The sequence below is a fragment of the Apus apus genome, chromosome 4 (genome assembly GCF_020740795.1).
Source record: "Apus apus isolate bApuApu2 chromosome 4, bApuApu2.pri.cur, whole genome shotgun sequence".
In the NCBI taxonomy this organism is placed as follows: Eukaryota; Metazoa; Chordata; class Aves; order Apodiformes; family Apodidae; genus Apus; species Apus apus.
In genome coordinates, this window is record NC_067285.1 from 2,616,202 (window position 1) to 2,631,078 (window position 14,877).

The following is a 14,877-nucleotide window of genomic DNA, read 5'->3' on the forward strand; positions in this document are numbered from 1 at the left end:
AGTACCACTATCAGAGGCAAAGACAGGGAGCTGACACGTAGTCAAGTCTCCTGGGAGCAAATTATTTTCCTCTATAAAACATAAAGCTCCTAAAATGTAATCTTCTGTAAAAGCTCACAAGAAAATAAATAAATAAATAAATGCATAATTTTAACTGCAAACCAAAAGAGTTTATATTCAGTGATCATTCTATGGTCTTCAGAAGATTTTTTCTTTTTAAATTCTGTTTCTTTGGTTCTACTACCTCTAAGATTGAAACCTATAGAAATGTAAATGATTCCTATGATTATAAAGACAAAATTGAATATAAAAAAAATAAATTATGCACTTTCATCTTCTAGGGAAAAGCATTTCTAGTCCTATTGGTATTTTTGTAGTTACCATAAAATTACCTTGGGACCACAGAAAAAATGTCCAGAACGTGACTAAGGAATAAAATTGGAATTATTTCTTGTTAGTTTCTTAATTTTATTTTATTTTTTTGGTACATGCAAACATAGATTTTAATGCAAGAGGGTGTTCCTGGTTTTTTTCAGGCATGGGTTTGGAAACTTTGGTTCCATTCCTGGTTCAGGAAACAACACCACCCGTGGGAACTTGTATTTACATTTAAAAGTTTTCTGCTCTAATACATCATCATAAAAATACCAAGTAATTTTATGTTTTATGAGTCAATAATAGTTTTGTGCCACGTGAAGTCACCCAGCAAATGAAACAAAGGTTTCACAAGGATGAATTTACTAAATATTTTGTCTTAATTTTTGCAACTCTTACATTTAATATTAGATGTTAAGAGGTACTGTTAATATACACAGAAAGCTTAATAACTTGAAAATGCATTGTTTGAAGGAAGAATTAAGCATGTGAAGAAATATTGTCCCAGCTTGTGCAAGCAGGAGGAGGAATTCAGGCTCAGGCATTTCATGTGACTGTCCAAGAAGAATTTCTGAAATCAGCCTTAGAACATGAAAACACAAAACTAAATTGCCAATAATATGACCAACATTATTACAGAATATTTTATCACTCGGTGTAGATGGGATATTTTTGCTGTATTATGGTTACAAAGGAAAAAAAAAAGAAAAAAGAAATAAAAGAGAAAAAGAAAAAAAAAAGAAAAAGAAGAGGTTGATCATGTTTGTTCCTTAGGGCTTGATCAAATGACAAATGACCTCAGATTTGAAAAGATGAACTTTAGCTCAAGTTCCAAGACAGATTTAAATGGCAAAGAAGTGTAGTCAGGGTGAGTAATTTAATGTCTGATTTTTCTCAAATGTGACACTAAACTGTCTCTGCATGGTAGTTGGCCCCAACTAGGCTGACTTAATTTTTTTTTACCTGCCAAGCGATCAGATCCTTCAGTTTTTCAATCTTGTCATGATCTTCTGGGTGCTCGTGCATATATTTTTCAGTAAAAAAAGCCTAGTTAAGAGAGAAAAATGAGCAGCTATTTCAGGAAATGAATCAACATCCACCACAGTAGGATGCATTCACCTAGAGCAAAGATAAATTCATCAACCCCGAAGTTCTGCAAAACAGCAGTAGCAGCTACAAATACAAATGAAAAGCTTGCAAAGAGATACTGATTTTAACAACGTTTTAAGACAAAGGCATCAATCTTTCATGAGCTGCAAAGTGGGCAGGTGACCAAGACCAAATCTTGTGGGCAACTCTGCAGTGGACTTTGGCACATCTCCAGAATGCTTCAGGCAGTTCCCAGCACACAAGAAATTTTGGGAGATGAAACAGGTGAGAGTTAGAGAAGGACATAAATGGACACAGCAACATGTCAGTTTGCAAATCCCTTCTCCATTTATGTTACAAAATCCATGTTGCTCCTGTAAACTACCTTAGTAGGATTACTATTCACAGGATATAAATAGTGTTTATAGTTTCTCAGTGTTAATACCTCATCCCATATAACTTTAAAAACTCATCTTGCAACATGCAGTTAAGACTGCTCAGCCAAATGTGCACCTGACTGGTATCTTAGAGGTCTCCACTGTTTGAGAACTCCTTTAAAATCTCACACATTTGAAAGCAAAGGAGAGAATTGGAATTGGTCGCTTTGGTCATTGAAGTTCACCCACAATTCCTGCCTCAGGTCCCACGTCCACATGCAGAAGAGGACACAATGGAAACGGCATCAGTCACAGTGCCTAACTCTAGTAAGCAATTGCCCATCACATCCCTACAGAAGTACTCCTGCTGCTAAACATATCAACTCTTACTTCAAACAATTTGGAACACGTTCAAATAACTACAGGTCCAGCATCTTCAGGTTCACTAACTTAAAAAAAGTGGGAACAGGTTGCCCAGAGAAGCTGTGGCTGCCCCATCCCTGGCAGTGTTGAAGGGCAGGTTGGATGGGGCTTGGAGCAGCCTGGGCTGGTGGGAGGTGTCCCAGCCCATGGCAGGAGGTTCCAACCCAACCAAAAATGTTTCCATAAAGATCAGAAAGACATTACAGATGATAAGTTTTAAGCAATGTTCTAAAAAGCACACATAGTGTTAATATACAAATACACACACACACACGTCTCCTTCCAGGAGAGTCCAGGCTCAAAGAGGTGAAGTTCTGCAGGACAGATAAATCAGACATTACCTTCTCATAGTTTGTGAACCCTCCCATGACTGCAGGATCCACAATGCCATTAAGTAGCATGGAGAGAGGGTTAATGGGTAGGTTTGGATCATTCAAATGCTGTTGAACCATATTATTGATCTTATCATTGGTCAGCTGCATGGTTTCTATTGCATTTTCCAGTGGACTAATTTCAACCTGAAATAAAAAATAAAATGAGATTTTAATCAAAGAACAGAGATTTTAACCTGCCACCAAACTATCACAATTAGAAACATTTAGGAATTTCAGAACAAAGGATATTTTAACCAATAATTAACAAAGAGTGGTTTCAGCATTTAGGTGTTTCGTATCTGTGTCCTGGGCTAACTGGCATGATGATATCAGTGGAGAAAGTGAAATGCATTTCGGTGCTATAGAATGGATTACATCTTGGCACAACAGCACGTTTTGAAAGGCTCTGTCAGGAATCATGTGAGGTTTTGGGGAGGATTATGGAGAACATCATAGATTACGAGTTGGTGAGTTCTAGCAGTACGAAGAAGATCCAGCTTAATGTAACAGTAAGGAAGAAATGATAACTTAATGTGGCTTTTCCCAATGGAAAATGTAATCCTAAAGCAGCTCAAAAAGCAAGAAGATATTTTTGCAGTGAGTACTTTGGTGTATTTCCAAGGAAATGGAGTTGAGTAACTCGAAGAGATGACTTTGAAGCTATCTGCTGTGCTTCTCCCCACAAGGTCATATTTCCTTCATCTGAACGTTGATAAGTGAAGGAAGAAATTCTCCCTCTCACTTAGCCTGGAGTTCACTGAAGAAGAGAGCCCCTCAGATGTCTTCATGGGCTGAATTTGCTCTCATACTGTGCAAAACTTGCTTTATTTCAACTGACCAGATGCTGTGTCTTCCAGAATGACAGTTGCTCATATTGAAAAAAACAGAATTAAAATCTTCAAGATGCTGCTAAAATCTGTACATTTAGTGAATGGACTAAAAACGACTGACTTGCAGCAACCCACAGTGTAGACAATCTTCACTGGAAGACTTCAGTCATAGCCTTCTTATATGAAAAAAAAATGGTGTGGTAGGAATAGAAAAGGAAGGTTAACTGAGGCCTGTGAAAAAAATGCAAGTGTGTCTTTGATTACACCCTAATTTACATAAATGCCACATAAACAAAGCAGCACTTCTCCTTGGCTATCAGTTACTTAGCATGTTTCTGAGATCCACTTATAATCAAATCTCTTTAGCTGCTACTCTTATACCTGCCATCTGATTACAACAAGGATGTTTTAATTAGCATTTTAAAAAGTATGCCTGGTGAATAATTTTGAAGGCAGGTAAGAAGCTTGAGGTTTCTGCTGTGGCTGCAGAGCTGAGAAGGCTCAGATGGACAGACAATGACCCCCCCAAATGTGCTACAAGTGAAATTTAGGGAATTCAATACCATATTCACCATCAGATTGGCCAAGAGCTGTTGTGAACATCATATGCTAAATTTAGGATTCTGTCATTTGTATTAATGGGCTTATAACTATGCAATGATTTGTTGATGAACTGTTGCTTTTAAAGCTCTTCAATATCTACAGAAATCAGCACTCATTGAGCTGAGACGTTTTTTGACTTTTCCATATCAGCAATCATGGCTTTCTTTCTCATCCTGCTTTCTTTTACTGCTCTTACAATCCTCCCTCTAATCTTTTTAAAAGCAGGTAGAAGGCTTTAGTTCCCATCCTATCACCTGTGCTTTGGACCTTACTGAAAGCTATTTATTAAAAAGATCTGTACTTGTAAATGATGGGCCTTGATCCAAGTAGTTTGCAAACTCTAGACACTACACCACCTATCCATGGCAGACAGAAATGACTGACCCCTGATGCATTTGAAACACTAAAAAAATTAAAAATCAAAACAAAACAGAGACTGGCATTAGTATTTTTTAAAACCAAATAGAATTAAAAATCCAGCTTCTAATTCACTGGCTGGCCTCAGCAAATTTTTCCCCTACCACGACTTGTGTCCAGCTAAAACAGATCAGACACAGAATAATGAACACATACAACAAATTCATTGCAGATAATGAATAGATTGAAAAGGTTTAGATAAAAGTACTCAGAAGGAATTTAAAAAGCAGATAGATGTAAGGAAATTCTGCATGTTCCTATGGGTTATGTAAGATAACACACGGCGTGGATTAAATTACTCAGTTCTCCCTGGGCAATGACTTGATGTGATCTCACCTCTTCCTTTAAAGATATTCTAGTCCCATCAATAAAATATGAAATGTGCAAAGCTCCTTTAATTCCTCCTGTTTAGTAAAACATCAATAACATCTGTATCCACAATCCAAATTTAGCATCCCAGGGACGTCAGCCTCATGACCACGCTTCCAGTATTTGAGCTGACGGGAACCCTGAAGAAAGTCGATACCAATTTTGCAGGAACTATGACAGAGCTAGGTCAAAAGTTCTCCCGTGCCCTCTTCTATGTGACCAATATAATCCTTACTTACAGAAAGCTTATAGAAAGCTCTCTCTCAGGATTTATGCACGTTCCTATGACAGGCACAGCGTTGGAGGTGCGTGTATACAAAGTGCCTGTATAAAGCAGCCTGTCAGGCTGGGCTCTTCTCTCGTAAGGAAAAGAGACTTTCATCAGATCTGCCAGCCTTTATAAACAACACTTTCTGCAATCATGAAGATAAATACAATCTTCTCTATCAGGATTATATTGAAAATACAAAATTCATTAAAAATTCAATGTGTTTTATTCAGCTGCCTGTTACTGTCAAATATCACATTCATATTCTGTTACTATAGATACCATAGTAATTTTCTGTATTACTTGTGCTCATCTAAATACAACTGTCCAATGTAACCTCAATGGAGCAATGAAAAAGGTTTTAATTAATCATATGCAAATTGTTCTTTTCCTTTAAAATAAGCCTCACAAGAGAGATTTGAACACTGCAGTAACAATGTTTTTATTACTACTTAAGAATTACAGCTGCATAAGAATAATTTAATCTTAAAGGCATTTAATGGATATGTCTTATCTAAACAGTCTAAATGGTAGAACAGAGAAATGTGTAATTTGGAGTTACTCTGTGAGGTTGCTGGGGTGTATTTTAGCTAAATATGGAGAAGAAACAAAAACAACCTTTCATCACACATGGTAAGTAGAGAGGAGATGCAGACACATACCATGCATTTGCTTTACCGTGTCTTTTGAATAAAATACAATCAAAACACCCAAATCCCCTCTTCCAAAATTCAGACTATTTTCATTGTGATGCAGCAGAGCTCCACTATAACACCTCAGGTCCCTCTTCAGTTTGGGTACTTGGCTCATGCTGCTGAAAGCCAGATATATTTTCTAGAAGTACTTCCAGCACTTGTTCAGACCTTGCCCTAAAGGCCTGGAAGAAGCCAGCCTGTGTTTTCTGCTCTTGGGAGGGGAAAAGCCTGATTTGAGTCACCCCCCATCAACAACCACCATCCCTAGCAGGCAAGTTCCCTTGTCTTAGGATGCCAGGCACAGCCACACTGAACACCTGCTCAAAGAACTGGAGCCCGGTCCTATGGAAATGTAAACGCTCCCTGGCTGTAAAACAGCCCTGTTCTTGTCTGAAGTCTCAATGAAGCCAAATTGATCTTACCATGAAAACTGACTTGACTTCAAACCACCTCAGAATCCCAGGTAATTTATAGGCTGTCACATAGATGGTTCTCTCAATCCACATATTCTGCAAATAGAACATAAACATTGTGTTATCCAATGGACAGCTTTTAACTTAAGCAAAGCCTTAAAATATTGCCATCAGGAAAAGGAACTGCAGCATGACAGACATTGTGGACCCAGGGGGAAATTTCAAACCAAATCTGCTGGGGAGATGATGGAGTGGGATTTAGTGGAGAACAACTGCTCTCTTACTGAGGGAGAACAGAAAGATCCACTGTTTCTACTGGACTGTCATTTCCCCCCCATAATTTCTAGAGCTTCTAAGGACCATCCTCCACACAAATACAACAGCTTGTTATAGGGAAAGCTTCTTCCCCAGAAGGGCAGAGGAGCCAAGGAACTGGTCCCCAAGGAGGCTGTGCTGTCCCCACGCTCAGAGGTTTCCAGACCTACTGGGCTAAAGCCCTGAGCAGCCAGGTCTGACCCCAGAGCTGGCCCTGCCTGGGGCTTGGACCCAAGACCTCCCAAGGTCCCATCCTGACCTGCAGGTCCTGACCTGGATCTGTGATCCTGTGATTTTACCTGAGCTGTGAAATGAAACGGCTTTGATGTAACATCTCCTCACTGGTTTGAATTTAAGGATACATGATTAACATCTTCCTTCACAGGCCTGGGGCTGGTTCATAACCAAAGACATCTCTTGATCTATTCTGTTAGAACTGGTATAAGCTGGTAGTTCATTTTATTTATGGTGCAGTTTTTTTCAGAACAGAATTGTTTATTTAATGCTCCATTAACAGAAGAGTTTTCAAAGTCATTTAGATATACCTATTTTTTCTACCTACACTCAAAACATACTGTAAACTGTAGTGCTTTCTAGTATTATGATTTTAGAAAAAAGGTTTCCTGTTTCCTCAGCTAAACCCATACATATCAGCAAATCAGCAGTTTTTTTATGTAACAGCCACAAAGAGAAGCCAAAGACACTAAAAGAGGGCCTGAATGACTGACCAGTCTTAGCTGTAGGAAACCAAATACTCAACATTTATTGGCACTCTGATTAGGCTAGAACCTGCTGCTACACAGAAACTCAAGTTCTTTGCTCAAGATACGATGCATTAATTTATTTTTTAATTACTTCTACCACTTTACTACTAAGAACACCCACTAGAACCCTGGTGAATAAAGCAGTGTCTATATAAAAAAAAAAAAGCAACCAGCTTGAGGTAACTGGTTGTAACCATGTTGATGACACAAGCTGTGCACAAAGGGAGTTTTATTGACCATTAGATGAAACGTATGGTTTAATAAGAAAAAGAAAAACAGTTTAAAAAAAAGTATTGCTGCAAGAAATTTTTTAGAAGATCCCTGACTAGAATCTTCATGGCAGGACAAGTATTGGCAAGAGGCACTTATAGCCTTATTCATTTTTTTTCTTCTCAAAATAGCTGTTTTTTTACCACATAAATACAGCTTTGTCTATTTTTGCTACGGGTATAAACCAGAACACGGTAAATTGGTTTAACTGGATTTCTATGAAACGTAATCACATTTAAACCAATAATTTATTTTACAACAACCAAAACAGATGCTCAGATGGTTGATTCTCAAAATGAGCAGGGACTAAATAAGCAAACCCCCAAAGTTTTCTGTTTCCTCTTTTACCGCAAACTCGTTGTCTGGGTTTTTCTCCCCTCTTCGAACAGGGCGGGAATATTCAAACCGTTGGACTTCGTTCACCCTGTAGAAACTGAAAAACAGGGAAAAGCACAATCAAAGCTGAAAACTACCAATTGAGAAATTGCTGCTAGACAAAAAAGTCTATGCATAAATATAAAATGCTTATGGGATCACCATTTTCTAGTGGGTTGGATGGAATCTCTGCTAATAGACATCAGGAGGAAATTCTGGGCTGTGAGGGTGGGGAGACCCTGGCCCAGGTTGCCCAGAGAAGCTGTGGCTGCCCCATCCCTGGCAGTGTTGAAGGGCAGGTTGGATGGGGCTTGGAGCAACCTGGGCTGGTGGGAGGTGTCCCTGCCCATGAAGGGGGGTTGGAACTAGATGGTCTTTGAAGTCCCTTCCCACTCTATGAATTAGGAATACCCACGGAATGTCCTCACAATTACTGCTCTCCTTGGCTGCGTATAGATCTGTTATACAACAAGTGTTACAAAGGAGACTGATAAAACTGCAAAACCAACCCAAACTCACCTCACAATTTGTTCTGACACCGGCCGGTGAAACTTGGACGGTAAATCCAGTTTTGGCTTCACAGTAAAGCACTGAATGTCTGAATTCAGGGGTTAAGAACTGCAAAGCACATCTCACTCCCGCAGAACAAGCAGATCCACGGGAAGGCGAAGAAAGGACAGAACAAGAGGATTAATACATTACACCTGGAGAGGCAGGAATGCAACAGGAGCTGCTGTACAAGCCAAGGATACACTGGCCTGAGGAGTTTTTGATGTCATCGCCCGGTGGAGACGTCGTCTTCATTTTTTCTGCATTTGGAAACTGAGTCAACAACCTGGCTTCGAAGTCTTCGCGACGTTCATACTCCTTTCCCCGGTAGATGAAGACTTTGTTCTGGAAACAAATGGAGAGGTGAAATCCCCATCCAAATAACCTCAGTAACAAACTGGGATCTCAGAAGCCTTGGCTCCGATGAGACACTTTAATGCTCCTCATACTACAATATAATCAATGGTTTACAAATATTTAATGACAATTCAATAAAGGCCAAAAGGATTTTCTTACCTCCAGTACTGAGACCACGAAGCACAACCTTACTTTTAGGCATATATATAAAACTCACTAAATTCCACAGGATCCAAATACTTGATTTCCAGGATCTGCACACTAGCTTCCCATTGAATATGTATTAAGGCAAATTATGTCCTCTACCAAACAAAACACTTCCCTCTGTGATTCCTCTCACCCACCTTCCACAGCTAATGGTGGATGTAAATAAATAGAATTAGGCTTTTCATACAGAAATACTTATTGAAAGGCATTGAGTTGAGCAAGCCAGAGTAGCAGAGAAAATGATAAAAGGAAAACAATGGCAATTTTAGGAGAAAGATCCAAAACCACTGTCTTCTTCAGAAAGAATTATATACCCTAGACTTCCTATTAGTCTACTAGATTTTTGCCATTGTACAGTTGTCTGCACTCAGAACAACTTCTAAATTAAGTCCATCGTATTTTTAAGTACTGGTTTCTTCTTTTAACAATAAAGAAAATTAAGGTATATTTTACACAGCCCACTTAGGTACTGACCAAGCACAATAAATTCTAAAGAAAAATGTAAAAGACCTGCATATTTTTAACTGATCAAACATATTAAACTAAGTTTTGATAGGAATGCATCTGAATATGCTTAACTCATCTCAAAATGAACACCTGGTGAAAAGACTGTATGTCACTAATTAGGAGATGTTTGTTATGACTAGGGGTGAAAAACTGGAAGAGTTGATATTTGCCCAGTTAGGTTTAGTTCTGCAATCTAGGTCTCCACTGTGCCTTTTGAAATGCACAAGAGATGAAAGGATACTCTGTATTTGGGGGAAAAAAAACAAATAAAAAAGAACCTAAGAAGTGTAGATACACGCCCACCTCATGTCTATCTACATACCTGTAATTCACAGGAAAAATGGCATTAGCAGAAAAAGCTTGTATTGGGCATTTGCTCAGTCATTTAACTGACTACTTTGCAGAGCTTTTATCACTCATGTATTAAAAACTGACCAATCCACAAGGCTGTTGTAAAGCGTGGCAAGTGTCTTCCCGCACTTAAAAAAAAGAAATCATTCAGTTGTGAAGCAAAGGGCAGCTCAGTGTGAACAGAGCAGATTAACACCATTGTGCACTGCACCCCGTGACTGCACAGCGCAGCACAGAGCTAAGAGAAAAGCTGTTGTGATCCCAGGGCAAGCCCTCTCCAGGGAGCATCTCAGGATCACCGGATGTTCCTGATGTTCCTAGAGGATTTGCACTCTGTCGAGAGCAACCATACATGTGCAGAACTGTCTCAACAGCTCCCAGCCATGATCCCCTCTGTGAGGTTGTCAGGGATTCTATCACACACTCATTGTTTTTAAGATTCCTGATAATGCAAGTCTTTCCTATGGGAGTACCATAAAAGATGAATGCCATCATTTTCTGGAGAAACAGGTTGGTCAGTCTTAACAGTGACTCTTCTTACAGGACAGTAAATATTTTTGTCTGCTGAAATTTAAGAAATCATTAATAAACATTTTACAACAGTCTTACTACAGCTTTTTACTTAACATACCACAAACTTTTTTTACTGCTTGACACTTGACAAAAGCTGTTGCATGTACATTACCCACCATATATTTCATACACCACAACAATTCAGAGGTTCTCCAGGTGGCATCTCTCCACATTTGGTCCAGATACCCACAGTAGCTTGCATACCACTGTGCCTTGGCCTCTGCTACCAACATCTGGCTTTGCCAGTTTGCAGAACTGCACATCCCAAGCGTTAGGGCAGCTCAGGGTCTTGCCCCCCTCCCAGTTCTTCTTTGAGGGTCTGCACACAAGTACTTCTAAAGTTGCTGTCTGCATATCTGATCATAAGATTTCTATAAGCTTCCATCGCTCCTTTCTGAAATCACCAGATGTTTGTTTCTTTAGTTTTAATGCACCATAAATACAGATTTTATGCATACTTCTAATATACCACAGGAGACCAGTTGACCCTGAGACAATGAGCTTAACCAGCATTCCCTGGATTTATCCAGTGAGCTAGGCTTCAGCACAGGCTTGGACTTACTCCTGGTATTTCTTATGGCATAATCTGAGAGAGTTATCATGGAATTCCTCAGTTATACCCAGGAACTCATCTTCTAAATGTATATTTCTAGAAGGAAACCTACTACCATCCCCTGGTAGGAGACTAAAGCTCTCCTGGACTCAGAGAATTATCTGAGAATAACAGTAATAATTTTATTCTTCTGCGTCTTTAACTGCCTTAACCTATGGTAACTCCTCCACAGGGGGCTGGAGAGACTCTTCCCAAACTGAAAATCCTCAGCTCTAAAGATCAGTAAGAGCAGCACAGCAGCTAAACAGCCAAGGTGCTGTTTCCATGTCACTGACATGCAAGTGCCAGAGTCCAGAGAATCACAACACAGATGCCATTCAGATGTGTCAAACCCCTTCTTTAGTTCAAGTCCAGAACAACTCTGGTATCAGTGGAAAAAATCTAAAATGCTATTTGAATTACACTGCCAGCACCAACCAAATGCCATGTTTCAAATTGACATGACTCAAGCAAATCAATGATAAAAGATTTGCTTTTAAAGGTATCACACACATCCCTGATGCTCAGTTTCATTTTAGTGGCTATGCTGGAAAGAATCCTCACAGGAAAACATGGCCCCATACAAAAGGCTTCTTGGCCATGCTCACAGATGTCTATCTGTATCTATATATACCTGTCAGGCAACACTGTCACCATCTTGGATGGCTCTGGTTATTCCCCTGATTTCTGGATTGGGTGGGATATCTTCACTTCTAGTAATACTCTCAATAACTATAAAGTATTGGGTATTTTTTAACAAAAAGCTTCTCTACTAAAATTCAACCATTCCGTATTAGAAATTGGAAAGGAAAACCAGTTTGTTTAATACACCTAAATAACAACCACCAATGTCAGGTAGACTGTAAACAACACACTGACATACAATAATGGATTTTCTCCACAACCGAGGGAAATTGCCAGAGCAAAACACCTTGCTATCACCCATAGGAAGAGATGGACACTTACCCTGATAAATGTTGGAAATCCCTGCCCATAGTATCCAACAGCAAAATAGTCTGGTTTTGGTCTTATCACTTTCACAATGTTTTCATAGAACTGGGCTTGCTTCCTCTGCAAAATAGATTTTAACTCATTAGAATTTATTTAAAGATTTTTAATGACCTAAACTTCCATGACATTCCTTGTACTTAAGATCTAGATCCCTTTGCTATGTATCTAACCTAAAGATGTACATTTTTCATTTGTCCTTTTTTCCTTCACCTATCAGATATACACAAATATTTTGAAATACTAGTCTCTGCAGCTATTATTTTTATGCTCATCTTGGTGAACCTCACTGTTCCATATCCAAAGATCTCAGCTCTGATGAAGGTCAAGGATCTACAAGGCTGCCTGAATTCCTGGCTCTGACACCGCTGATGCTGAAGCACGGGAACGATGAAGCCCGTTCCACTAAAGCTCAGTGGTGCTGACTTCTCAACTTCTGGCTATTACACTTAATTACATTTTTCTACTACTTCTTTTCCATATTTCCAGCTATTCATTTGCATAAGGAAAGCAGTTGAGAATGACAGAGAAATGTAACTTCTGGCATAAATGCATGCACGTCAGGCGCCATCGGCTTTCGACTCGGAATCCTGCAATCCTTCTTTATCTCAAACGATGAAACACAAAGTGCAGCTTCAGACAATCTGCTCACTAACTTATTTTCAGTGTATTATTTTCTGTAAGAGAATGAATTCTGATTTGGGGGAGACTTACCACTCCTCTCCTAAAAGAGATAACAGTAAGTGGCAGGAAGACTACAAAGACCCAGATCTGCCGTGTATTTCTCCGTTCACCTGTAGCAAAACTGTTCTGTCATTTGTGAATTGTCTTGGTGTCTAATATTTAATATTGCATGAGAAAAAGAGACAATAGGGAGAACAGAAAGAGACAAAAACCTTTAAAATTTTATTGTGAGGGGAAAAGAGGAAGAGCTAGCATGGTAATGCTATTCAGCAGCAGCAATAAGAAAAGTCAGTGGGGTACGTGAGACCTGACTCACATGGGAGCATGAATTTTGATTTTTGCCTTATTAGGGATGAACACCCAAGGCAAACTGGCACTAATTTTTGTGACATCTCTCTCCATTTTTCCTGTTTGATACGGAGCAGGTTTTCTGAATTGGAAGGTTTGGGTTTTCCCTTTCAGAAGAGGGAGAACCTCCATTCCCATACGCAGATGCACCACACCTGGTTTATCCCACCTGGAAGTATGTCACTTAATGTAAAGAATGACATATTCACTCTGCAAGAGAGATGGGGAACAACACATGACTTGGTATTAATGGCAGAAGCTACAATGTACAAAGTGCAAATTCAGACTTGTGTTCCCTGGGTACAGCACGATAAGCAAAGTGTGGTTGCCTCTGTGGCAAAAGCTGTTCGTGTTCTTACATGCAAGCATAAAGGAGATGAAAAATTAAAAATGAGGGACTTAAGAGAGTAGCCACCCACTGGTGAATAGTCACATCTGACACATGAGAATCATTTCTAGCTGAGGAACAATTTCAAAGGTTCCTTTTCTACTGAAATGATGAATAGTCTCTACTGGAGGCAGCCCCACAGGCAGCAGTGTCAGCAGAAGGCCAAAGGAGGCTCTTCAGGCACACCTTGAGAAACCCTCCATGTAGACATCCCTCACCTCCTGCAGGACAAAGCCATGTGGAACCAAGCTCCAGATTTGTCAGGAAAATCAATACAATCAGTCTGTCATTAAGAAAAAAAAATCTGAAATGCCTGAAAAGGAGGATCATTCAAAAGGGATTTAAACTCAGCACTGAAGAGCTGGAGGAGAGAACCATGGACAAAACAAAGATTATGTAAAGGGGTGAAGAAACCACAAAACTGAGAGGAGTGATATTTACCTTATTATTTTGGAGAGGGATTTTTTGTAAGGGGAGGGAGTGATGGGACGAGGGGAAATGGTTTCAAGCTGAAAGAGGGGAGATTTAGATTTGATATCAGGAAGAAACTCTTTGCTGTGAGGGCGGTGAGACACCAGCCCAGGTTGCCCAGAGAAGCTGTGGCTGCTCCATCCCTGGAATGTTCAAGGCCAGGCTGCACAGGGCTTGGAGCAACCTGGTCTAGTGGGAGGTGTCCCTGCCCATGGCAGGAGGGTTGGAACTCTTTCAACCCAAATAATTTCATGATTCCACGATTCTTTCCTCCCCAAGAAAGGAGATCCTGGGGGGATGCAGCTGTTTCAGGGGAGGTGGCTCCAAGCCATCCTCAAATGGGGTGTCACTGTCAGTGGAAGGTACAACAATGTATTAATGCCCAGCTCAGAGTGGGATCAAGCAGATAAACAACTCAGACATGAAGGATGATGTGTTCTGGTGAGTGCAAAGGCAAAAGCTATGAAAAAACCTAAAGTTCAGAATTGTCAGAACCAAACTAGAATCTTGTCCCAACTCCTGTGGAAATGGTTGAGAAGTTAGGAGGGATGGTGACAGGTGCCATTTATCTCTTTGGAGAAAAGCAGGAGCAAAAAAATGGTGCAGACATAATGAATGGGTAACGTCAGGGCAAAAATAACTGACTCTAGACATGAATGCTTGGAGATTATTCATATCTAAAAAAGGAAATGTGAATATGGAAAGACACTTGAGAGAGAATGGGCATTTTTTCATGTTCCTATTTATATTTAAATTCCAAATTTCCTTTTATACCCCAAATAATTCAGTTTAACATTAGCGAAATATTTTTCTTTCAGCTAGAAAAAAATAAACTTCATCTTTTTCAGGCACTCCAGTGATAGCCAGTTAATCAACAGTCACCCA

The 14,877-nt window shown here is 39.6% G+C and overlaps 1 protein-coding gene across 2 annotated transcripts in view; it reads right to left on the reverse strand.

The window, feature by feature from the left end:
- DOCK1 (dedicator of cytokinesis 1) overlaps positions 1–14,877 on the reverse strand; it is a 296,429-nt gene that overhangs the window by 32,260 nt on the left and 249,292 nt on the right. For both annotated transcript variants that reach the window (XM_051617678.1, XM_051617677.1), the window contains exons 40-46: positions 12,060–12,164; positions 8,710–8,851; positions 8,477–8,555; positions 7,931–8,015; positions 6,243–6,329; positions 2,606–2,782; positions 1,339–1,422 (exon numbers count right to left, since the gene is read on the reverse strand). In XM_051617678.1, coding sequence (XP_051473638.1) covers positions 1,339–1,422; positions 2,606–2,782; positions 6,243–6,329; positions 7,931–8,015; positions 8,477–8,555; positions 8,710–8,851; positions 12,060–12,164 — 759 coding nt within the window. The remainder of the gene's footprint in view (positions 1–1,338; positions 1,423–2,605; positions 2,783–6,242; positions 6,330–7,930; positions 8,016–8,476; positions 8,556–8,709; positions 8,852–12,059; positions 12,165–14,877) is intronic.